The following is a 25,776-nucleotide window of genomic DNA, read 5'->3' on the forward strand; positions in this document are numbered from 1 at the left end:
GACCACCCCTTCAATTGTAATGGGCCGATCGTTTGATTCGCCTCAATTGTAGTGCTGCTGCAGTAGCTACTATCGTTGCCCATGTCCCTCACTCGACTTATTCTAATGCTGGAACAGAAAATGGCCGGACAGATCTTTCTAGAGAAACTACAGTGCCATAAGATTCATGGCATAAGTACACATACATTACTCAAATCATGGCCTAAATACACATACATTACTCAAATCGGCAATTAGGCAACACCAAAGACCAAATCAACTCTAAACTAAGAACAAGCAAATTAAAAAACAAACACTAAACACTAGCACTGATGCTTGAGCAATGAAGACGAGTCCTTCGAACCGGTTGAATCGGAGGAAACCGAGGAACACGAGGTGTGAATAGCATGGCCGCTCGTCGTCGATGTGGACGACGACTGCGTCACACCTGAGGACGACGACATCCCTGTAGATGACGCAAACAGCTAGCCCGTCAAACGAGGCCATCGGCGGCGCGTACATTGGCACGGGCATCTTGGCCGATAGCACTGGCAGTTGGCCTCCACTCGACTGGAGTATGGCCATGGCGTCTCTGATAGACGGTCGCACACTTGGGTCAGGGTGCACGCACCAGAGCCCGAGAGCGATGACACGCTCCATCTCCGCAGAATCGTAGTCGCCGTCGAGACGCTTGTCGGCGGCCATGAGAACATCTCCCTTGCCATACAAATCCCAGGCCCACTCAACCAGTCGGAAGACGCCGTTATTCTGGCTGTCTAGTAGGCTCATCGGTCTCCTCCCGCATGCCACCTCCAGTAGGACAATGCCGAAACTGTAAACGTAGGACTCGGCACTCGCTCTACCGGTGATCACACATTCAGGGTCAAGGTAGCCCGGTGTTCCTGACATGGCGGTCATTGTCTTTATACCGATGGTGTGGTCGATGAGCCTCGCGAGCCCGAAGTCACCTAGCTTGGCACTGAAGGATTCATCCAACATGACGTTGCTTGGTTTGATGTCACGGTGCACGACACATTGTTCCCACTCTTGGTGGAGGTAGAGTAGTGCTGATCCGAGCCCGAGAACAATCTTGATCCTGTGGAAACAACCAATTAAGCAAGATAAAAATAGAATTAGATTTGACACTCATCGAAGCAGTTGAGATGAGAAAGTTAGCACGGATAATTAATAACCTCATTGGCCAAGTAAGGAAGGTGCCATTGCCATGGAGATGGACGTCAAGACTGCGGTTGGGGACGAGCTCATAGACAAGGAGGAGCTCGTTGCGTCCATGGCACCAGCCGACGAGCTGCACGAGATTGCGGTGGCGCAGCCGGCTTATCACCTTGATCTCCGACTTATACTCCTTCCTCCCTTGCTTGGAGGAATCTTTGGCGAAGCGTTTAATGGCGACGGCGAGGCCCTGCTCTCTTAGGTAGCCTCGGTACACCGAACCGAAGCCGCCTTGCCCGAGCTTCTCCTCCACCGCGAAGTTCTTGGTCGCCTCGACGAGCTCATAGTATGGCAATCGCCTTGGCGCAGTCCCCATCTCAATCTCCACGATGGGCTCGCCGTCATTGTCTTCGCTGTCCGAGCTTATGTCCTGCTCATCCTCTGCCTCCTTCCTGTTTTTGATCCGACGTCGCCGTATGAGGATAGCTGCAGCAGTGAAGAGCAGCACAACGAACAACGTCGCGCCGACGGTGGCTCCCGCTACAACCCCGGCACGTCCATGCTTATGCTCGAACGACGAGCTCGAGTTGAAGTACCAAGAAGTCAGCTGGTGTAGCTCATCTGATGCGCCCGTTGCCGCCGAGAAGCCGATGGTGACGTTCTCCGGCAATTTTTTCTTGAGATCAACAATTTCGTAGCTAAGGTTGTAAGGCGGCTTCGTCGTGTCATTTATCCACAGCTTCACCGACAGGATGCTCGAACTGCTATCGTAGTGGACGATGGCGGTCATGTTACCGATGAGGCTGGAGTTGGTCAAGGGTTCGGTCGTCAACGATCGGACTGAGTTGATGTCGATGCCGATGTGGTCACCGGTAGCGTTAGGGTCCAAGCCGGGGTTTGGGTAGGTGTCAAACTCGACGGCGACGAATTGGTCGCCGCCGGCCGGAGCGTTTTCGGGTTTGTTGCTCACGAGGCCGAGAGTGTCGCCGTCGGCGGTCAGCGGCATCCTTGATGGATAGCTGACGAGAAAGAAGGCCATGCCATCGCCCTTGTCGCTAATATTCATCGGCGTGATGTTGAAGGAGAAGGTTGTGGTGAAGCTGGCCACCTCGCCGGTGGCAGCGTCCCAGAGCCGCACCGGCAATTTGTAGGACACCCGTCCGGTGCTGTAGGGCCTGTAGCCCCTGCCCCAGGTCCCGTTCGCAACGAAATCAATACACCCGTCGTGGATGGAGGCGTTGCCTTCGAATGTGAAGTCCTCCTGGTTGTCCGAGCTGAAGGTGGAGTAGTTGAAGGACAAGGCGGCGGCAGGAGCCGCAGGCAGGTAGCAAACGGAGAAGAAGATGATACCCACAGCGCAACTGATCAAAGAAAAGCCGGCCATCACCGCCGGCGTCGATCGGCGCGCAAGGGTGACAACGATATAGCTAGCTAGTGATAGACTACCAGTACTGATCGGCGTGACTAGCTGGGGAGAAATGAGAGACAATGCTCGGGAGCCTTCCTACGTGACAATGCAGTCTGGAGTACGGATTTAAAGTAACCGATCAGCCCCCCGCCATTTTTACCTTTGGACGGATTGGACCCGCGCTTGCGCCAGCCAGTAAATACATGACAAAAGAAGAGTACGACAAAACACAGGTAAGCAGATGATGTGGTATGATACAAAGTCATAAGCTAACTAAGTTCATCTAAAAATAGCATTAGATCTAACATACCTCCTCCATTCCAAAATAAGCCAACCTCAAAGTACATATATCGGACTATACTGAATCTAGACATATATATAGTTCGAGATTGGCTTATTTTGGGACGAAGGGAGTACGTAACAGACAAGTCTCTACTTTTCTTATTCTCTCTTTGTCTCAGTTATGTATTTAATGCATTCATCCTATATATTTGTAGAGCTACCTTTTGAATGAGAGATAACACTCCTTATTTGATTGTGATCATTTGTCAAAACACACTTTAGCTATTATTTTAAGGATTTGCTAATTCTTTTTTAAAAAAAATTGCATCATGCGCTTTGGGGGGAGGGGGGGGGGTTCAAACACATGAGTTGGCTCATGCGCTACGATGCATGGGCTAGCTAACTGTTGCACACACAAATGTTGGCCCAAAACTGGGAGACGTTGGCCCAACGGGGAGAAAGTCTTGCTACACCCAAAAAGCTAGCTCAAGAGGTGAAGGGTTCCCCCCACTTTTAAGTTGGTTCAACTCCCCCTAGATAAGCAATGTGGGACTATTCCCAACAATCTCCCCCATCACACATTGGTGCCCCTTAGCCCTGACCGGCCCCACACACAGGCACATACGGGCCTCACACCCGCGGTCCACTGGGCTTTAGGCTTACACCACCCTGAGTGTGCACAAGCACTAGAGATTGTGGTCACACATTGGTGCCCCTTAGCCCTGACCGGCCCCACACACAGGCACATACGGGCCTCACACCCGCGGTCCACTGGGCTTTGGGCTTACACCACCCTGAGTGTGCACAAGCACTAGAGATTGTGGGTTTGGCTCTGATACCACTTGTTGGCCCAAAACCGGGAGACGTTGGCCCAACCAGGAGAAAGCCTTGCTACACCCCAAAAGCTAGCTCAAGAGGTGAAGGACTCCCCCCATTTTTAAGTTGGTTCAACTCCCCCTAGATAAGCAATGTGGGACTATTCCCAACAACAAAGACCTGAGAGATCTGCTTAGGTCCAGTGCCGGTCCTATCAATCGAGTTAAGGATGTGCCAGTTAGTTTGAATAGATCGATGATCAAGGTGCCAATTAGCCAGTAAGCCAATGGGATGTGGCTAGGCCAGCCGATATGATAGGGTTTTGATCAATCAGCTATAGGCTCAATTGAGATTCACATAATAATCAGACAAACAATAAAATTCGTGCTATTATTGGCCATAACTAAACTATGCATAATTATGAATAAACTGTTCTTTATAAAAACAATCTTGATAGATCAGACCAAACCGAAATAGTATAAGGGTAAAGTTCATAAAAAGAGATTTAACTAGTGATTATGCGAGTTTGAGTATAAGCCAATACAACATTTAGAAGTAGTAACAAGATAACTCATCGACTAGAACTCCGATGAAACATTGCATAAAAACCGAGAAAGTCCTAACTAAGCCAATACGACTCTAAATAGTGATGCAGTTAAAAATAGAATCAATATATCATATAGGTATCGCTTACATCAACCTTAATAAAATATCATACTTATCCGAGAAAGTTTAATCACGATGATACAAGCGAAGTTGATGGAACTATTTACTCGCTGGTGATCGAACTTAACCAATGACTTTGGACGGATTTGGATCCGCTCGCGCTAGGGTAACAGCCTGTAAATACGTGACGAAAGAAGAGTACGTCAAAACAAAGAGGTAAGCAGATGATGTGGATATTAAGCTATGTAATACTCGTTTGGTCCTTATGATACAAAGTCATAAGCTAAGTAAGTCCATCTTAAAATAGTATTAGACCTAACATATATAAATAGACAAGTTATTTTATTATCTATGCTTTTCTTATCCTTTCTTTGTCTCATTATATATTTAATGTGTTTATCTTATAGCTGTGTACTGTGTAGAGCTAGCTCTTACATGAGAGCTAACACTTTTTTTCATCTCTCTGCTCCACATTTAGATATAGTTAGTTGGCTTATAGCCTAAGGCAAAATTTGTTCTAAGGCACTATAGTTTACGGTTGTCACGGGATTGTGGTCTTTTGCCAAAATACACTTTGTTTTATGGACTTGTGGTCTTTTGCCAAAAGAACTTACTATTTTACTATGTTAAGAAAAGTGGAGGAAAAACTTTCAAATTTTCTTCCGTTGGATTGGCCTGGAGATTTGTGCGCATGATCAGGAATAAAAAGTTGATGGAGTGCTCTGTGACCAGGCGTCGAAATCGTGATGCCATGCCAGCTAGGGGGCATATGCTCTCCACCTCTCCGATTGTGTTACAACGCAAGTTTTAATTTACATAGGTGTTACATAGTTATCTGTCAAAAGTTAGATATATAGCCACTTCTTTTAACCTATCCTCTTCAATTGGGAAGAGAAAACTTTTGAAAAGATGAAACTGCCCTCAGGCCTGCCTGGTAGGTCTTCGGGCAATCTCTTCTTTTAGAAATTCATTTGAAGAGTATATGTCAAAACAAAGGCTAAAGTGTGTCTTGGCAAAGAGACGCAAAACTAGACCATCATACGGCGAGCCGCATAATTATATTATCCTAGGATAAATGTCACAATTCTAGAATGACCTAGAGCAAATTTTGTCCGGTTATAAACTCCTTAAAGTGATTGATATCATAAAAAGTGGGTCAAATTAATATCTATCTCTAGATTGAGAAACAAAAATACCCCTAACAATTTTAATATATGATAGCCCAACTGCTAACGACGAAATCACCATCATTTCGTGACAATCTTGTTCGTCGTGGGGAAGACCTCCAACCGTCGCTAGGATAGGCTGAAGGTGAACTTTACAATGATTTTCTTTTTGTGAATTCATCACAAATCAATGACGGATTCCCCATTTGTCACAGAGAATCTGTCTAGGAAGCTGATCTGTTGTAGTGCGTTAACCCACATCCAATTGTATTTTTTATGGTCTGTTTTTGTTTTGGTTAGATGAATTTGACTTTACATGTATGTAGATTGAAAACTAATCACTAGTACCGATCCTAGAATCTGTGACGGGCTCAATTATGCCTGGACTACTTGGACCGTCAGAACGAAGTCATCTTAATCGGTAAATTTGCACCGTTGTAGATGTACTCACTCTAGGCCCAAGTACATATAGCCCGTCACCGATGACACTCATCTGTGACGGGCAAAGATTTAGGCCCGATTGAGATGACCTCGCACATCTCAATCGGGCCCAGACACCGAGCCCGTCAGAGATGAGGGTCATCGGTGACGGGCTCCAAATATGGCCCGATTGAGATGATTTTAAAGCCCGTCACCGATGACTCATATCGGTGTCGGGCTTTTGTTGATGCCTGTTAGAGATAACTTTTATTTTGGTCATTTTTCAATATAACATATTTTTAACAGTTTGAATTTGAATTTAAATTTGAAAATATGACAACTTCAAACAACATTTTCAAATACTTAATGATTTCAACTGAAAAGGTCATCAACAACAAAGTTATATAACTCATCAAGATCTATAACTTTTATTTTGCTCATTTTTCTATATAACATTTTTTGAACAGTTTGAATTTAAATTTGAAAATATGACAACTTCAAACAACATTTTTAAATACTAAATGATTTCAACTGAAAAAATCATCAACAACAAAGTTGTATAACTCATCAAGATCTATAACTTTTATTTTTAACATTTCTTCATCCGATAAAGTGTTAGTAAGATTGTTTACAAAATTTACATATCTGTATTATAGTTTATAAAACTAGATGAGAGATATGTGAATTTTGTGAACAATGTTACTATCACTTTGTCGGATGAAAAAATGACCAAAATAAAAGTTATAGATTTTGGTGAGTTATACAACTTTGTTGTTGATGACTTTTTCAGTTGAAATCATTTAGTATTTGAAAATGTTGTTTGAGTTTGTCATATTTTCAAATTCAAATTCAAACTGTTAAAAAAATGTTGTATAGAAAAATGAACAAAATAAAAGTTATAGATATTGATGAGTTATACAACTTTGTTGTTGATGACTTTTTCAGTTGAAATCATTTATTATTTGAAAATATTATTTGAAGTTGTCATATTTTTAAATTCAAATTCAAACTGTTAAAAAGACGTTATATAGAAAAATAACCAAAATAAAAGTTATAGATCTTGATGAGTTATACAACTTTGTTGTTGACAATTTTTCCATTTGAAATCATTTACTACCCGAAAAAATATTTGAATTTCTTATATTTTAAAATACAAAATTTATATAGTTCAATCAAACCCGGATGGTGAAATGACCAAAATAAAAATGGTAGATCTCAATGTGTTCTACAACTTTGTTTTTGATAGCTTTTTCATATGAGTTCATTTAGTATCATAAAATTCAATTCGAAATTCATTTTTTCTTAAAAGTCTGATTTGCCTCCTACTCATGATAATACTTGCTAAATATATATTTGATCCAATTAACTCAGATTCGCTGGTGAAATATGTGATCAAAATGGATGTTATGTGAATGTGGTTGTGTTATGTGAATGAATGTATATGAATAGGCGATGCTAGGGTGTGACATCCTGGCCCAGTGCTTAATAGGATTAATAGAATACTCATACCAACAAATTACAATTTCTTTCTCGGAAGCCAATCTCCAAAGAACTGTGAGGTTAAACGGGATGGGTGACCGACTGGAAAATTCATCCTGGGTGCACACGAGTCTGGATTGGTGACCGACCAGGAAGGCACACTAGTGAGGGCAAAGGCCTTAGGCTAACAAAAAAACAAAATTTATTTTTTTTTGAATTATACTCATCTGTGACGGGCTATAATCTAGACCCGTTAGAGATGAGAGTCATCCGTGACGGGCTATAATCTAGGCCCGTTAGAGATGAGAGTCATCCATGACGGGCTTTTATGTTGGCTTGATTGAGATGTGTCATCCGTGACGGCCGGATGCCCGATTGAGATATTTTCTTATTACTGACCTTTGCTCCCTGCCCGAAAGAGATGATGCTTTAAGCCCGTTAGAGATATCCAATCCCGTTCTAGTGAATCTACGTTGTCAGCTTTTGTTTTTCTTAACTATTTCGATCACATTCAAGCTAGAAACGTTATTGTGGTAGTGGTGCCTATCAAGCACGATAGTTAAAAACGTAAATAAATTGGCAATAGCATTCTCATTCCCCCGGTAAGGTGATGTCCAGAAATAGGTCTCCAACCTTGTGACATCAAAAATAGTTTGAACAAATGGTCATAAGAATTGCCACTCACTAAACAATGAGACTGACAACAACGCTACAAGTGATGCCACATAATTAATCTCTCTTTCGTCAAGTACTTCGTTTTGAGATAAATGGTCAAGAACTTAAAATGGGTAACAATCCAATGGTTTTAATTATTAATACACAGGTGGACAGATCACCCCTATTTAGCTGATGTCCACGATAACTCACTCGAGCAGCTGATGCCACCACTAGCACACAGAGACTCGAGAAGACGGCCGGCTCGTCTAACAAAGAATTGTAGCACACGCTTGCCATTCATTTATTGGTTATACTCCATCCATCTCAAAATGTTTGACGCCGTTTACTTTTTTAAATACTCCCTCCGTATTTTAATGTATGACGCCATTGACTTTTCGAATAACATTTGACCATTCGTCTTATTCAAAATTTTTATGCAAATATAAAATATTTAGGTCATGCTTAAAGAATATGTGATGATAAATCAAGTCACAGTAAAATAAATGATGATTACATAAATTTTTTGAATAAGACGAATGGTCAAACGTTGGTTAAAAAGTCAACGGTGTCATACATTAAAATATATAGGTAGTATGTTTGATCGTTCGTCTTATTCAAAAAATTTAAGTAATTATTAATTCTTTTCCTATGATTTGATTTATTGTTAAATATATTTTTATGTATACATATAGTTTTACATATTTCACAAAAGTTTTTGAATAAGATGAACGGTCAAACATATTTAAAAAAATCAACAACGTCAAAATTTAGGGAAGGAGGGAGTATTATTTAGTTCTTCCACGTATAGTAATTGTGCCAAATTAGCATTGATTTGCTTCTTCTGTATTCCGGCCATAGTTTTCGACCGTCGGGGTCAGAAGAGATTGCGTTGAGTCAACGATCGATTGTTATCAATACGAGTTGCTATTTTTGTGTTGTTGGTCATATGGAACCGAAGACCAAAGTGCTGAGCTCTAGTTTGGAGCACCAAGTCAATGGATCTGTCTAGAAAAACTAAAATAGGAGTAAAATTTAAATCATGGCATAAATGCACATACATTACTCACGTTGGCAATTAGACTACTCTAAAAGGAAAATCAATGGTTCATGCGTTGTACATCCATTCAAGCATCAAGTCAAAATTAGTAACAAATCAAATGAATTGAACATCATAAGTATTGATGTTTGAGCAACGAAGACGAGTCCTTTGAACCAGCTGAAGTGGATGTGTTAGAGGAACTCGAGGTGTGAGTGATGTAGCCACTGGTCGTTGATGATGATTGTGTTGCATGTACTTGAGGACGACATTCTAGTGGATGATGTGAAGAGCCCCTCCACTAAGGTCACCGGCAGCGCCTAGTGGACGATGTGAAGAGCCCCTCCACTGAGCCCCTCCCCTACACTCTTTTCTAGAGTGCTACTTTGTAATAATTGGTTGTAGCTCTTTTTAAGCAAAGGTCGGAATGTTAAATTCTATTATCTAAAAATATGTTGGCACAAGCATCTTAGCAGGTAACACCAGTAGTTGCCCACTAGACTGGAACATGGCCATGGCGGTTCTGATAGATGGTCGTGCGCTTGGGTCTGGATGCACACACCAAAGCCCCACAATGATGACATGCTCCAACTCCGACACGTCGTAACCACCGTTGAGCCGCTCATCAGCCGCTGAGACAACATCTCCTTGTCCATACAGGTCCCATGCCCACTCGACCAACCAGAAGATGCCATTCTTTTGGTTATCTTGTAGGCTCATTGGCCTCCTTCCGCATGCCACTTCCAATAGGACAAAGCCAAAGCTATAAACATCAGACTCTGAGGTTGCTCTACCGGTGATCACGCATTCAGGATCAGCATAGCCTGGTGTCCCAAAGACGGCGGTCATCGTCTGCATCCCCATGGCATGGTCGATGAACCTTGCAAGCCCGAAGTCGCCTAGCTTGGCATTGAAAGACTCATCCAGTATGACATTGCTCGGCTTGATGTCGCGATGCACAACGCAATGTTCCCACTCCTCATGGAGATTGAACAGTGCTGATCCAAGCCCAAGAACAATCTTAACCCTGTGACAAGTTAAAACCATCTTAGCTGAGTTAATACACCGATTAATTTAACATCACAAAGGAAGTTGAGATGAAGTTAGAGAGGACAGTTACTAACCTCATTGGCCATGTCAGGAAGGTGCCATTGCCATGGAGCTGGATGTCGAGGCTGCGGTTGGGGACGAGTTCGTAGACGAGTAGGAGCTCGTCGCGGCCATGGCACCACCCGATGAGCTGCACTAGATTGTGGTAGCACAACCGGCTTATCACCTTGATCTCCGACATATACTCTTTCTTCCCTTGCTTGGAGGAATCTTTGGCGAACCTGCTAGTGGCTCTTTGTCGCGTCCTCCTCCTCTCCCTTCCACCGATGTTGTTTTGCCCTTAGTGCGTGAATCCAAATCCAATTGTATTTTTTATGGTCTGCTTTTTTTTGTGTGTTATTGATAGAAACCTAATCTACGTTGTCAGCTTTTGTTTTTCTTAACTTTTTCGATAACATTCAAGAAACATTGCCACATGCCTCTAAGAGTTGAGAGACCGAGATGTATCACAAAACAACTATATGGTGGTAGTGGTGCTACTGAAGGATGATAGTAAAAAAATTAAAACTTAAATAAATTGGCAATATCATTCTCATGTGACATCAAAACTAGTTTGAAGAAATGGTAACAAGAATTGCTACTCACAAAACAATGAGCCTAACAGCAACACTACAAGTGATGCCACATAATTAATCTCTTTTTATTTAATAATGTTCGTCATGGACTTCGTTTTGACATAAATGGTCAAGAACTTTCTCATTAAATAAAGGATAAAATGGGTAACAATCCAATGGTTTTAGTAATTAATACACAGGTGGATGGATCACCTCTACTACCCATTAGCCTGTTCAACTGATGTCCACGATATCACTCGAGCAGCTGGTGCCAGCCACCACTAGCAAACAGAGACTCGAGAAGCCGGCTCGGTCTAACAAGGAATTGTAACACAATCTTGCCGTTGATTTATTGGTAATATTTGTTCTTCCACTTGTATTAATTGTGCCAAATTGGCATTGAATTACTTCTTTCTGTGCTCCGGCCATAGTTTTCGACCGTCGGGGTCAGAAGAGATTGCGTTGAGTCAACGATCGATTGTTTGTTGGTCATATGGGACTGAAGACCGAAATGCTGAGCTCTAGCTTGGAGCACCAAGTCAATGGCTCTGTTTAAAGAGCTGGAGGTTTAAGAAGCAGCTTTAGCTAGTGAGAATCTTAAAGCTACTCTGCTTCATTTTCTGAATTCTGTAATTTATGTGCCTTTGAATCTACATGATAATCTGGGTTACTTAGGAAACTGAAGAGAAAATCACTTGAAGACGGAAAGGTTCACTACTACGAAAATGACTTTTATTGAGGCACCCCCTATTTAGGGCCCCTTTGAATCGTAGGATTGAGAAAACGTAGAAATAGAAAAAACGTAAGATTTTGATAGGAATGTAAGTGTAAAACAGAGGATTGCAAAACGCAGGAAAAACACAGGAATGACCGTTTGAATGAACCGCAGGAAAAACGTAGGAATTGAATGAGAGATGTAGACTCAAAGGAAAGTTACCAAGAGGTTGAAGCTCTTGCTAAATTTCCTCCAAAATCTCTATAGGATTGTCCATTCTATAGAAATTTCAGAGGATTGGATAGGATTCAATCATTTGTTTTAAAGGGCTTCATAGAAAATTTTCCGATAAAATTGAAATCCTCTAAAATTCCTATGTTTTTCCTCCAAATCAAAGGGGCCCTTAGTTTCAAGCGGGCCAAGAAAACATCCGCATATAAAAATATTTGGATGCTATTTGGTTGAGACCCACATGAAGAAATCGATTATCAAATGCGAGCCACTTAAGAGACCTGAATGCAAAAACAACTTTCTAGCCAACCCTCTTCTTTATAACCATTCCCCTACCCCGATCCACTCTCCTCTCCTTCTCTCTCCCTCTCTCACTTAGCTTTTCTCCGCATCTACTTCTCCCCCTCTAGATCCGCCGGCGAAGATGACTATGGCCGGAGCGGGGTGACGGGCTTGCAAAGGCGTTGATGAGCTTCTGGCAGCGGCGACGGCAGGTGCGAGCTAGGAGCTTGGGAACTGGCGGATCCGGCGCTCAGAAACTCAGCGGAGGCAAATCTAGCGCTCGGAACCTCGGCAGCGATGACAACAACAATGAATCTGGCGCTCAGGAGCTCCCTGGCAGTGCTGGCCTCGGGAGCTGTAGGGACATCTGGCAGCGATGCCGACAACGGCGTCGGATCCGGCGCTTGGGACCTCGGCAGTGATGACAAAGACATGGATCTGGCACTTGGGAGCTCGTCGATGGCAATGTCGGCCTCGGGAGTTCCGAGGCTTCGGTGGCGATGACACAACGGCGGTAGCGAAGATCACATGTGTCTATGTGGAATTGTTCATCCTACATGGCACTAAAATAATAGAATAAAAACTTAATGGGACCCGCATGTCATTGAGTTGAAAAATTTTAAAAACAAAAAACCTAGTGGACCCAATAGGCCCATGACATAGGGGTCTCGAGCGATGCCGTGTGTTGTTTCCCCATATCCACATCACTGAAACCGCCCTCTGTAGCGAGCTCGAGATGGCCAGCACTCGAGCCAACGTGGGCAAGGATGAGATGCCATCCTCACAACGAAGATGGGGACAACAACACTGGTGCGATCATCGGAGAGCTGCACTGTTGCCTTGCTCCTCCTCCGTGAGCTCCACCACCGATCCGTCATCCCAACCTTACCACATTAGCTCATCCACAAGAAGGAGGCAGCAATGCTCACCTGAGGCCTCCCCAGTTCACTCTCCCCTTCCCCATTCCTCTGCATCGTCATCCTCCCATGCCAGATCCAACGGTGCCTCCGAGCTACATGGCTCCGACAAAAAATAGACTTGTCCCACCCCCACGGGGGTCCCAACATACTCCCCCGCTCTTCAAAAACTTTGGCCTAAGCCCATTTTAGGACTTGAGTTAGTCCAATAAAAGGAATAAGTTCACCGGAGGTCCCTCAACTTAACAGCGAGATTTTTTTGAGGTCCCTTAACCACAAAACCAGAAATATATAGCCTAAACTCACACAAACCATGCACTCAAGGTCCTATGACAGTATATATGGGTGGTTTCGCTGACGTGGTATCCTAGTCAGCAAAAAAAATTAAAAAAAGTATGTAGGGGCCACATGTCATCTGCACATCTTTTTTCTTATCTTTTCTTCTTCTTCTCTTCTTTTTTCTCTCTTCTCTCTTCTCTCTTCTCTTCTTCTTCAGTGAGGGAGGCCAGCGGGCGGCGGGCGGAGCGGCGATGGGCGGGCAGCAGGCGAGCGCCGCGGCGGGGGAAGCGGTGATGGGCGGCGGCGGGCCCGCACCTCCTCCACATGAAGTCCGGCAAGGGCGCCCGCCGCAGCGAGAACATCTTCTGTGAGACCACCATGAAGTCCACCATCTCCGACTACTACCACATCAACAGCATCAACATCGCGCACGGCGGCCACACTGTCGTCATGCTCTTCTGCTCGCCCACCGCCGCTCATTGCCGCTCTGCCCGCATCTCGGCGCCGCTCCACTGCCACGCAGGGCAGCCGCCCGCCGGCCTTCCTTACTGAAGAAGAAGAAGAAGAAAAGAGAAGAAAAAAAAATGTGTAGCTAGCATGTGGGCTCCACGTACTTTTTTAATTTTTTTTGCTGACTAGGATGCCACGTCAGCGAAACCACCCATATATACTGCCATAGGACCTTGAGTGCACGGTTTGTGTGAGTTTAGGGATACACATTTCTGGTTTTGTGGTTAAGGGATCTCAAAAAGTCTCGCCTCCGGTGGACTTATTCCCCAATAAAATGTTATCCGGACGTTGCACGGCCCAACTATAGCCATCCTCGGTTTAAGCTTTTTCTTCTTTCCGCAACTGAAGCGTATTCTACCGCGTCGCCGCCGCTGCCGCATAGCTCTGGTCGTCGGCCGCGCGCCGACCGAGATCTCCGGTGATGAGCAAGTTCCGGTTGGCGAAGTATCCTGTAGCTCCTCCACGCCTCCCGCCTCCGCAGGTGTTGTTGCTGCTAGCTAGGTCTGGAAGGGAACTATCCTAATTCCAAAATGGCGGGACCTTGTCAGGCACTTCACGCCGGCGGTGAGAGCGGATTCTCTGACGATGCTGCACCGCCCGGCGGAGGACGCTAGGCTGCGACAGTGCATCGCCGCCGACTGTCCCTACCGGAGCTTCCTCTTCCAATAGGTGACTAGATGAGGGTTTTGCATCCGTTACCTCATAACCTCAACTTAATGTGAAAAATGCTTGTGGTTGATTGGTCACAATAGTACTGCTGTTTTTTTGTTTTGTCCAATGTGAAAAAAATTGTTTTTTCGTGAGATAATTTAGATGTGATAAATGCCCAATTTGGTGTCCAACACTAACTTTCCTCTAAGGTTGGGTATCTTCGTATTTATTAGTTTAGCCTCTTAACGTTTTCTGATGTCCCTTCAACAAAAGAATGTAAGGGCTTCAACTTAATTTTAGGTAAGCACAATCCTGCATCAATGTTGAATAGCTAACTTGGACATTCAAAAGAGGCTATGCATGGACTTTTATAGATGAAAAATTGCTGTAACTATTGTAGTTTTTAATTTCGAATGCGTAAATCACTGGAGCTGTTTCTCTTTGTCAAAATTCGTTCTCGTTACTCTTCTGTCAATCATCCTGGTACTGGTTGGTTTGACCAAGCGCGTTTGATCATGGCTAAGGACATAATGTGAAAGAGAATGGGTCACTAGCTACTGTGCCATCATATAATGTTTCCAGATCTTTCCTTTCTTCTGGAAGGAGTAGGGTCCAATGGGTTGTTCTATCAGATTCTGTTGAGAATTTTGCAGCAGCAAACCCATTGCTGAACCTATCATAACCAACTCTTTTATTTCCAAATTTGACTTGATCGATCCGTGAGGTAGCAGAGTTGTCAATCCTGGATGACATGTTTCTTGCATGAATGTCTAATTTATTATTATTTGTTTTGCCAGGCTGACAAAGAGCGCTGCCCGAATTTTCGTTAAGATTTGGGGAGAACAACCTTTTGGTTGAAAAGCTGAAAAACAGGGCAAAACAACCAGCTGAAAATCTACAGGTCATAGTGAGTGAACTACTATGCTGGTACTATTTTGTAGTGTTAACAATTTTGCTTGGATGTTCTTGATTCCACCACCGAAGTATCCAACATAAATATCCACGATTTGAGACAATTGCATAAGAACTACTGAAAATAAGCAGTCTTTGTACTATTGTCTATAGTCTGTAGAGGCCATGTTCCATCTCTATTGAATTTAGCTTATTATATTTAGTTCATGTTGTTTACACCTTTGCGTTATTCACTGAAAAGTGAAAACATGCAAACTATGTGAAGTATGTAAGAGTTCTCTTCTCTTGGTGGTTTTTTTTTTCATTTTAAAGTTCTTCCAACTTCGACAATTCAGCCCTCTAAGGACTAGGATATTCACTTAAAACATGCAAGGTATGCACTTTATAGTAGTCAGACATTGAAGAGAAAATGGCAGGATAAATCTATCTAGAAAAACTAAAATGGGAGTAAAATTTAAATCATGGCATAAATGCACATGCATTACTCACATTGGCAATTAGACTACTCTAAATGGAAAATCAATGGCTCACGAGTTGTACATCCCATTCAAGCATCAAGTCAAAATTAGTAACAAAGCAAATGAATTGAACATCATAAGTATTGATGTTTGAGCAACGAAGACGAGTCCTTTGAACCAGCTGAAGTGGATGTGTTAGAGGAACTCGAGGTGTGAGTGATGTAGCCACTGGTCGTCGATGATGATTGTGCTGCACTTGAGGACGACATTCCAGTGGACGATGTGAAGAGCCCCTCCACTGAGGCCACTGGCGGCGCATATGTTGGCACAGGCATCTTAGCAGGTAACACCGGTAATTGCCCACTAGACTGGAGCATGGCCATGGCTGCTCGGATAGATGGTCATGCGCTTGGGTCTGGATGCGCACACCAAAGCCCCACAACGATGACACGCTCCATCTCTGACACGTCGTAATCACCGTTGAGCCGCTCATCAGCCGCTGAGACAACATCTCCTTGTCCGTACAGGTCCCAGGCCCACTCGACCAACCGGAAGATGCCATTCTTCTGGTTATCTTGTAGGCTCATTGGCCTCCTTCCGCATGCCACTTCCAATAAGACAATGCCGAAGCTATAAACATCAGACTCTAAGCTTGCTCTACCGGTGATCACGCATTCAGGATCAACATAGCCTGGTGTCCCAGAGACGGCGGTCATCGTCTGCATCCCCACGGCATGGTCGATGAACCTTGCAAGCCCGAAGTCGCCTAGCTTGGCATTGAATTACTCATCCAGCATGACATTGCTCGGCTTGATGTCACGGTGCACGACACACTGTTCCCACTCCTCATGGAGATAGAATAGTGCTGATCCAAGCCCAAGAACAATCTTAACCCTGTGACAAGTTAAGACCAAGTTAGCTGAGTTTAACACGCCAATTAATTTAACATCACAAAGGAAGTTTAGATGAAGTTAAAGAGAACAGGTACTAACCTCATCGGCCATGTTAGGAAGGTGCCATTGCCATGGAGGTGAATGTCGAGGCTGCGGTTGGGGACGAGTTCATAGATGAGTAGGAGCTCGTCGCGGCCATGGCACCAGCCAATGAGCTGCACCAGATTGCGGTGGCGCAACCGGCTTATCACCTTGATCTCCGACCTATACTCTTTCTTCCCTTGCTTGGAGGAATCCTTAGCAAACCTCTTAATGGCGACGGCGAGGCCCTGCTCTCTCAGGTATCCCCTGTACACGGCACCGAAGCCGCCTTGCCCAAGCTTCTCCTCCGCCGCAAAGCTGTTCGTCGCCTCGATGAGGTCTTGGTATGGGATTTGCCTTGGCCCCATGCCCATCTCGATCTCCACGATGGGCTCACCGTCATCGTCATCATCGTCATCTCTGGCCAACCCTACGTGTCTCGCCTCCTCTGCCTCTTCTACCTCCCTTCTCTTCTTGCTCCGACGTCGCCGCACAAGGACAACTACCATGGCAAAGAGGAGCACGACGAACAGTGCTGCACCAACGGTGGCTCCAGCTATAACTCCGGCAAGTCCGGAACCTGAGGTGGTCGGGGAATGTTGCACCGCCGGTGGTGGATTCTGCTGGAACGAGGAGTTGAAGTACCAAGAATGCAGCTGATGGAGCTCAAGGGATAAGCCCGTCGCCGCCAAGATGCCGACGGAGACCTTCTCCGGCAAGGCGCTCTTGAGATCGACGGTGGTGCTAAGGTTGTAAAGTGTAGTCGAGCCATTCGTCCATGTCTTCACCAGCTGGGCCGACAGGATGCTCGAGCTGCTGTTGTAGTCGACAATGGCGGTCATGTTCCCGGTGAGGCTGAAGCTGGGCAGCGACTCGGTCTGCACCGATCTGATGGAGTTGACGTCGATGCCGATGTGGTCGTAGGTTGCGTTGGGGTCGAAGTCGCGGTTTAGATAAGTGTCGAATTCGACGGCGACGAACCGGTTCTCGCCGGGCTGGACGGTGTCAAAGTACCGGCTGGTGAGGCCGAGGGCGCCACCGTCGCCCTTGTCCGGCATCCTTGACGGGTAGCCGACGAGGAAGAAGGCCATCCCGTCGCCCTTGTTGTCCAAATTCGTCGGAGTGATGTTGAAGGAGAAGCGCGTGGTGAAGCTGGCAACCTCGCCGGTGGCGGCGTCCCAGAGCTGCACCGGCGGCGTGTACGCCACGCGTCCCATGGTGCCGCTGCTCGGCAGGTTGCTTCCGGTGGTGATCTCGATGCACCCCCCGCCGGCGAACGCCGCGCTGCCCTGGAGGGTGATGTTCTTCGCGTTGCTGAAGGTGGAGTAGTTGAAAGATACCGTGGTAGCGACGACGCTAGGCAAGCAGCGCAGCATGACGAGCAAGCAGGCTAGAGCAGAAGCGGCAGCCATGAACGGTTTTGTCATGAGGACGCCGGCGGCCATGGCCGGTCTTTGAGCAGAATCAGCGGCCGGACAATACTGCCAATACGAAAACTACTACTCGAAGAATCAGCAGGTCGCCACTCGGAGAGACCAGTCAAGATCTTAAGGACATAGCGAGTTAGCGTAGTGAGAAGAACTCTACTAATTTAACAAGTTGGTGCCTTGGTGGTTGGCAAATCAATTAGGCTCCATGAGACCATGACTCTGACAACTCTGGTTCCTCGGAAAGTGCTGTATCATATTTTGTATATTTTCCTAATAATTTTAAATGAAGTTAAGAGTAAGTTTCGTTTCTTGTTGGTATCTTCAATTTTCTTCTGATACATTTTCAAGAATGATAAAACATCAAGCTGGTTTATAAAAAAAAAGGTGAAGCTTTGGACATTGGCATAGGCCCTGCAGATTGAGTGCAAATTTTTCGTCTTTTTTCACCAAATTTTATAAAAAAAATTATAAAATTTAGCTGCTCCTCTTACTTGATCAAATATCCAAAGATAGATGATCTGAAATCTTGATGGTATGTTAACTAGGGCTACGTTCGGGAGGTTGAATTCCACGGAAAATGGGGTTGTCCATTAGCACGTGATTAATTAAGTATTAGTCTTAAAAACTTGAAAAATAAATTAATATGATTTTTTTAATGTAACTTTTCTATAGAAAACTTTTATAAAACACACACCGTTTAGCAGTTTGGAAAACATGTGCATAAAAAACGAGAGAGTAGAAGTTAGAGAAAGTTGGTAGCGTGGGTACCAGACTTGCTGTGGTAGTGTGGTGGCATCAGTTTTTTATTATTATTATTTTCATGCAGGTAGTGTGGGTACCAGACTACTCCCCTCAGTACTAAAATTTAAGTATTCTTAAATACTTTTAAATTGGAAGGTTTTGATTGGTTAAAAATAGAAAATAGGTGTATAAATTTTAGAAGTTTATGATTTGTTAAAAATAGAAAGTAGGTATAGAAATTCAATGAGAGATTGTTATTATTCACTGTAATGAGAAGATAAAGAAGAAATAACTATATTTTTTAAGATAAATTTAAACTCTAAAAGTAATTATACTACTCATCCGGACAAATAATACTGGTCGTTTTGAACACAAATGAGAATATAAGATCAAACTTTAAAATCTTTATCTATAATAATTTCTAAAATATTTATCTTAGAAATATGGAGATTATATGTATAGAGTAGTCTTAAAAAGTATTTTAATAATATCATTTATTTGTTATTGTTTTCATATATATTATAATAAAAAATAATGTTTAAAGTTGTTTTCTAGATGTTGTAGTATTGTCTCGAATTGGAGGGACGAGCCAATATGTTGATTTGATATATGCGAGTGGCACTGGCACACATTCGAGTTGGAAATGCATAAATGCATGTGCGTGAACAGAAGAAGATACCGCCGTGCTTCTTTGGTTCTTTGACGTAACTTGTTTTTGGCTTACGCTTACCCCCACTTGCCTTACTTTCTGGATGTCAGTTTTATCGAAAGAGATGCGGGCAACTTAACTAAACCCACTGGTTAGTACTATACACTGTTGGGTATACCCTCTTTGCTCCCGGTTTACAACCTCTTTAGTCCCGGGTTACAAACTGGGACTCTGAAAGCAGGACTAAAGATATCTATCTTTTGTCTCGGTTGAAATAACTGGGACTAAAGATTCACCAACCAGGACTAAAGGTCTTCTCTTTTTCTTTTTTTCATTGTTTTTTATTTTGCTAATTGCCGACATTCCCAAATCCCCACATCAAATTGACGTCACAGATCGAATGAACATACTAAACAACAAAATCATCCACAAATTCACAAATCATCTAAAAAACCACAAAATCACAAATCGTCCGCCGTCAATGGCGGCAACATCTCCTCTGGCGCCGCCCGCTGTTGACGGTCGTTATCGATCAATTTCGCCCGTCAATATTACCGGAATAAAAGGAGAACTAGTCATGCTTACAATGCATATAGTGTTAGAATAAAATAAAATCCACTATTACTTGGTTTACTAACCTCTTGTAGAGAATAAGCAATAAATGGAGAAGAATAGGCATCAAAACACTCGATCGATCAATCAGACGATGCCGAGAATCAGACTTAAAGGAAGATGGGCTGAAAATATCAATTTCAGAAGACCCAAAATGCCCAAAATTCATAAGTCTGCGGAGAGATGAAGTCAGGGAGGCCGCAGGATAAAAGGTGGGCTGGTTGGGCCGGCCTGAGGTAACCCTCCTCATCGCCGTTGGATGCAGCGCTTTGGGGGAACAACTTAGATTAGCCCCCAATGATGGTTGGAGGGTATTTCCGACCATTCCAACCATCACAATCGTCATTGGGAGGCTATATAAACCCCTCACCCTCTCACTTTCTCCACACACTTCAAGCAACAAAGCTCTCATATTCTCTCAAGTTAGTTTAGTGCTCTCAAGCTAGTGGAGTCGGAATAAAATTGTAGTCAAAGTCCGGAAGTCTTCGGAAGAGTTCGGGTATGGCTCTAGTAGCTTTACTTTCTTCTTTTGTAAGACTAGTATTTAATTTAGAATATACTTTTGTATACGACTCTGGTATTGTAATACTCTCCAATTATATGAATACAAGCTTTACAATGTCTGAGATATTATGATTATACTGCTAGCTTATCTGGGAGATGCATTGGTACGGGTATAATGTTTGCATATGAAATTACTCTATGTCATGACGATGATACTAGAGTAGTATCTGGTAGTTTAGGCATGGTATCTAGATTACTCGGTATCATTATTTGGGGTTATATGCTGCGGATGAGAGGTGGGCCGCTGATGGCGACAGCTCAGTATGGGTATTCCTCCGCGCGTGTATATAGTCCTAAGTTAATTCCCTGGGGAGGGTACTCCTCCGTATTTAGCCCTGGTTGAATGGTTATGACGGGCTGTCGTAAGGAACTCAGCTGTCAGGGGTGGCTTCTCAAAGTACCAGGAGGGCATCGGAAAGGGGGTATTAGCTAGTTAATCATATACCTAGGATGTATGTATAATATGTATACTAGAAGTATAGAAATAGATTCTTTTCTATACTCTTTCCACTTAGCTTAGGAGATTTAATATAAGAATGAGTAGCTTATGCTTGTGTGTCATTCTACCCTGCAATTATATTTACCCCTGCTTAGACATGATTAATACAAGTAACATATAAATATTAGTTTGGTTCTCTCTATTATAATCTTCCCATGGGATAAACAAATATGATACCCTTGGAATACTCTCGGGTGAAATGCTACAATGGTATATCCATGCGCTTGTGGATAAACTCTGTAACCATAATATACCATGACTATTTTTGGCGCCATTGCTGGGAATTATATTTCTAGTAATGTCGTTAAGAAATACCAACAAGCATTTCTAGCGCCGTTCCCGGGGAAGATTTGTAAAAAGAGATTACTAAAACTAATATCTTATATTTACCTCTATATAATCACTGTGCTTTGCAGGCTAACCATGTTGTTTTCACCTTTTGTTGTGAAAACAGGGTAGTGCATGACAGGTTTCGACTTGCCGGAAAATTTTCAAGAAAATCCAGAAGTCTTCTTCCGAAGCGTAAAGCCGCGGGTTGTTCCCCCGCAGAAGACTCTTCCGACAAAGAAGCCAGCCGTACCAGCGCCACCAACTTTCAAGACTATGGCTGACAAGACCCTCCGCGAGTTCGCTGCTCCCTCCTCTGAGAACGTGGCCACTGGGCCGCAACTCAACATGGGAGACGTGGACTTTGACCTGAAATCCAGCCTCATTACGATGGCGCAGGCTAGCCCATTCTGCGGCAAGCCTAACGAGGATGCTAATGCACATATGCAATGGTTCCTGGAGATCTGCAGCACGTACACCGTAAAGGGCGTCAGTCCTGACGTCGTCAGGCTGCGGCTGTTTCCGTTTTCCCTCCTCGGGAAAGCGAAGCAGTGGTTTTATGCCAATCGTGCCGTGATCAATACCTGGGACAAATGCTCGATAGTATTCTTGTCGAAGTTCTTTCCGATGGGCAAGACAAATGCCCTTCGTGGGAGAATTTCGAGCTTCCAGCAGACACGTGATGAGTCCATTCCAGAGGCATGGGAACGTCTGCAGGAGTACGTGGCCGCCTGTCCTCATCATGAGATGGACGACTGGCTGATCCTGTAGAACTTTTATAATGGACTCACTCCCACGTCCCGTGACCACCTAGACGCGGCAGCTGGAGGAGCCTTTTTCTCTAAGACGGTCAGAGGGGCCGTCGATCTGATAGAGAAAATGGTCTCTAATATGGGGTGGAGCGAGGTACGACTCTAGTCCCATCAGCAAGGAATGCACACCGTCAAGGAGACGGAAATGTTCACTGCAAAACTCGACCTCCTCATGAAGAGATTGGACGAACACGAGAAGAAGCCCCAAGGCACCGTCAAGGCCTTGGACTCACACGTTACGTGTGAAGTCTGTGGCAACACGGGTCACTCTGGGAACGACTGCCCGAAAACCCATGAGGAGGTGATGTACATGGGTAACAACAACAATAACAACAATGGGTATCACCCACAAGGAGGTCAGGGGTGAAACCATCCCCGTCCGTATTTCCAAGGAGGCAATAACCAAGGTAGCTTTTCTAATCTGTCTTCCTTAAAGGATCTTGTCTTTGCGCAAGCCAAAACTACCGACGCACTCAACAAAAAGATGGCTGCCAATGACAAGATCTTAGAAAATATAAATGTGAAACTAGATGGCTTTGCTTCCGCATTTCAAAACCAGTTGAGTTTCAATAAGATGATTGAAACCCAGTTGGCGCAACTTGCCGCTCTAGTACTTGCAAATGAAACTGGAAGGATCCCGGGGCAACCCAAACCCTCCATTGAAAATGTTAAGGTGATCACGACGAGGGGAGGTAAGTCCACTCGCGATCCGCCATATCCTAACACTGCAGGTACAAGCAACACGCGGGAAGCACCATCCAACACAACGGCTGAAGAAGAAATTCAGCCAGAGAAGACCGTGCCGCAAGACTACTGCAACGCGAGGTTGCTGCCATTCCCATAGAGGATCAGGAAACCGTCAGTTGACGAATAGTTCGCTCGATTCGTTGAGGTGATCTAGAAAATCCACATCAACATGCCGTTGTTGGATGCTATGCAAGTGCCAACGTACGCACGTTATCTCAAGGACATCCTCAACAACAAGCGACCACTACCAACAACCGAGGTGGTCAAGCTGACGGAGGAATGCAGCAACGTGATCCTCCACAAACTCCCGGAGAAGAAGAAGGATCCGAAGGATCCGAGGTGTCCCACAATTACTTGCTCAATTGGGACATAGAAATTCGACCTGGCGCTCTGCGATCTTGGGGCAAGTGTAAGTGTCATGCCCAAGGATGTCTTTGACAAGCTCAACTTCACGGTGTTGACACCAACACCGATGCGCCTTCAATTGGCTGACTCATCGGTTCACTACCTAGCTGGGATAGCGGAAGACGTACCGGTCAAGATACGAGATTGCTTTATCCCGGTCGACTTCGTGGTGCTAGACATAGACACTGGCAAGGAGACACCGCTCATCCTGGGGCGTCCGTTCCTGAGCACTGCGGAAGCAAACATTGATGTCGGAACGGGAAGTATCCGTTTCCGCATCAACGGGAAGGAGGAGAAGTTCGAGTTCCAGCCAAGGACGGAACAATGCTCCATGTTCCGAATAAAGTACGGGCCAGCCCCGTAGAACATTCAGACGGTCGAAGTGGAGCCACCCAAAATGGATAGCCTCATCGTGTTTATGAAGAAATCTCTAGAAATTCAACCATCCAGGATGAGGTCCCGTTATTGGAAAACGCCGGTAAAACCCAAGACACCGGCCAAGAAGGAAGAAAAGCTGGCTCAGAAGAAGCCGCCGCCCATACCAAGAACAAAGAAGGTATGGCGTGCGAAGCAGAAAACGCCCACTCCATCACCTCCGGAGACGGGTGAAAAATCCGTGAAATGAACGTCGGAGGTACGGTCTTGCACGTCGGACTTGAAGCGACGCCGCCCTCGCCAATAGGTAAATTGGTATGTATCCTCATATTTGTTTTCATCAATTTGATTTCTGCAACAAAGCATGTTTGAATTTTTTTAAAGAAATTGCATTTAGGTTTGAATTTTGTGGCAATTATTCAAATTGAATTTTTCAGAGCAAAATGGAATCAAATTTTAAATCAAAATTTTCAGTGTCACGACCACACTGATCGATCTTGTAGATTGTTGAACTCTGGAGCACCATCATCCTCCCGTTTGAGTCCTTCAGCTTTGACTTCCTTAAGTTTATCATCATTAGCAGAGCTTGACTCAGGCTTCTCATCAACCGGTGGCAAATCCACCTTGTGTCTTTGAATTACTGTACCCGAACGAGTCAGAACAAATGAATGTAAGTACCGATTTTGCAGTTGATTTATCATCCCTTCAAACCCTTGCTTCTGTTCTGATGTTAGCATGTCCATGGTTATTGGAATCACATTGTCTGGATCCACCTCGGTAGACTTGATGTCCACCATGATGGAAGCTTGTCACACTCGTGTCCCACCGGGCGTGCCAAAAGCATGTTGATGCGAAAAACACACACTGGCCTGAGAGATCTGCTTAACTCTAGTGCAGGTCCAAATCTTGGTTTCGAGTTCAAAGGCATGCTAGTTGGTTTGATCCTGCAACCAACAAGAAACAAAGAAAGAAACACAGTTAAATTCATAAACGATAGCCGATCGGCCATGTGCCGATGACGTATCGTTTGTAATCTAGCCGATGTAACGTGAATTAGATCGGTAATGATATGTAAAGAAAAAAGGACGGTTAGATCTAGTCGATCGGCTGTAGATATTAACAACATATAATCAGTATATCAAAATATGTTGAAACCATGTGACTGGGATAGATCGGACAACTTGTCGAGACAGTATAAATCACTTATGTCTAAAAGTACTTCAATATAAAGATTATATATGTTTATAGCATAGCCGATGTTGCAGATCTGACATGTATCGGCTAATACTCCGATACCACTTTATACTGAGATATCAATATAGACAAAATATATTAAACAGAGATCAATCAAGTATTAAGATGACTTAACAGATTAATAACGTGCTTAATATATTTAATTAGAGTGAGATCTTAATATAAAGGGCAGACTTAGCATATTAAGTAAACATAAAGTAGACAAAATAACCAAATCAGGTAAGATCGGTTGAAACTCCGATGAAACCCTAATCGGCAATCAATAAACAGGCTAGAGATTACTATTCTAATCACAACTTATAAGCTCAAACTTAACTAATGCAGCAATGAGTATGAAAAGAAGAACAATATCTAGATAATCAAGTCATTGATTGATTCCTAGGATGGTGGATATACTATATAATCTAAGTCAACGTTGGTATTTAACCCTATCGGTTGCCTTCCAACAAGAGATGTTTGCCAATTCTAGGTTAGATAGCAATATTGATCTAGATTATATAGGAAATATGATAAATTGACAACTTACATAAACAAGATTAAAGTATCATTGAGATGAAAGCACTAATCCCGAGAACACAAGCCGCCATAACAAGTTTTACCTTATCATCGGAGATCGAACCGATGCAGCCCAACTCGAAAGCAAGAACTCGTCGAAAGTAAACGAAAGTGAAAGGTTGGCGAAGCAG

At 44.0% G+C, this 25,776-nt stretch overlaps 3 protein-coding genes, 1 non-coding gene and 1 pseudogene across 4 annotated transcripts; 1 reads left to right on the plus strand and 4 right to left on the minus strand.

Annotated features, from left to right (window-relative positions):
• Positions 1-302: 302 nt before the first annotated feature.
• Positions 303-2,536, minus strand: LOC107275696 (L-type lectin-domain containing receptor kinase IX.1-like; annotated as a pseudogene).
• Positions 2,537-9,526: 6,990 nt separating this feature from the next.
• On the minus strand, positions 9,527-12,408 carry LOC107281882 (L-type lectin-domain containing receptor kinase IX.1-like). The gene is made up of 3 exons (XM_015793671.2): positions 12,210-12,408; positions 10,207-10,471; positions 9,527-10,109 (listed from the first exon to the last, which is right to left on the minus strand). The coding sequence occupies exons 1-3, from the start codon at positions 12,406-12,408 to the stop codon at positions 9,527-9,529; spliced, it is 1,047 nt and encodes a 348-aa protein (XP_015649157.2).
• A 3,189-nt stretch (positions 12,409-15,597) lies between these two features.
• Positions 15,598-18,335, minus strand: LOC4344558 (L-type lectin-domain containing receptor kinase IX.1). The gene is made up of 2 exons (XM_015794308.3): positions 16,694-18,335; positions 15,598-16,595 (listed from the first exon to the last, which is right to left on the minus strand). The coding sequence occupies exons 1-2, from the start codon at positions 18,118-18,120 to the stop codon at positions 16,484-16,486; spliced, it is 1,539 nt and encodes a 512-aa protein (XP_015649794.1). The 5' UTR covers positions 18,121-18,335; the 3' UTR covers positions 15,598-16,483.
• Positions 18,336-22,139: 3,804 nt separating this feature from the next.
• Positions 22,140-22,246, minus strand: LOC112936263 (small nucleolar RNA R71). The gene has a single exon (XR_003238390.1). It is a non-coding gene; the product is annotated as a small nucleolar RNA R71 (small nucleolar RNA).
• Positions 22,247-23,225: 979 nt separating this feature from the next.
• LOC107281884 (uncharacterized) lies at positions 23,226-23,825 on the plus strand. Its single transcript, XM_015793674.1, has 2 exons — positions 23,226-23,345; positions 23,430-23,825. Exons 1-2 carry the CDS (start codon positions 23,226-23,228, stop codon positions 23,823-23,825), a joined length of 516 nt encoding a protein of 171 aa, XP_015649160.1.
• Positions 23,826-25,776: the final 1,951 nt, after the last annotated feature.

Source organism: Oryza sativa, chromosome 8, assembly GCF_034140825.1.
Source record: "Oryza sativa Japonica Group chromosome 8, ASM3414082v1".
NCBI lineage: Eukaryota > Viridiplantae > Streptophyta > Magnoliopsida > Poales > Poaceae > Oryza > Oryza sativa.

Bases quoted from the DNA above. Each gene is read 5' to 3' on its own strand.
- LOC107281882 (XM_015793671.2), bottom strand. From the start codon at position 12,408: ATGTCTTTGTCATCACTGCCGAGGTCCCAAGCGCCGGATCCGACGCCG. The intron at 10,472-12,209 runs GTTCCCAAGCTC...TCACGCACTAAG, and splicing joins TCTGAGCGCCGGATCCGCCA to GGCAAAACAACATCGGTGGA. The intron at 10,110-10,206 runs GTTAGTAACTGT...AACTTGTCACAG, and splicing joins TTCCTGACATGGCCAATGAG to GGTTAAGATTGTTCTTGGGC.
- LOC4344558 (XM_015794308.3), bottom strand. From the start codon at position 18,120: ATGGCCGCCGGCGTCCTCATGACAAAACCGTTCATGGCTGCCGCTTCT. The intron at 16,596-16,693 runs GTTAGTACCTGT...AACTTGTCACAG, and splicing joins TTCCTAACATGGCCGATGAG to GGTTAAGATTGTTCTTGGGC.
- LOC107281884 (XM_015793674.1), top strand. From the start codon at position 23,226: ATGCCGTTGTTGGATGCTATGCAAGTGCCAACGTACGCACGTTATCTC. The intron at 23,346-23,429 runs GTGATCCTCCAC...ATTGGGACATAG, and splicing joins TGACGGAGGAATGCAGCAAC to AAATTCGACCTGGCGCTCTG.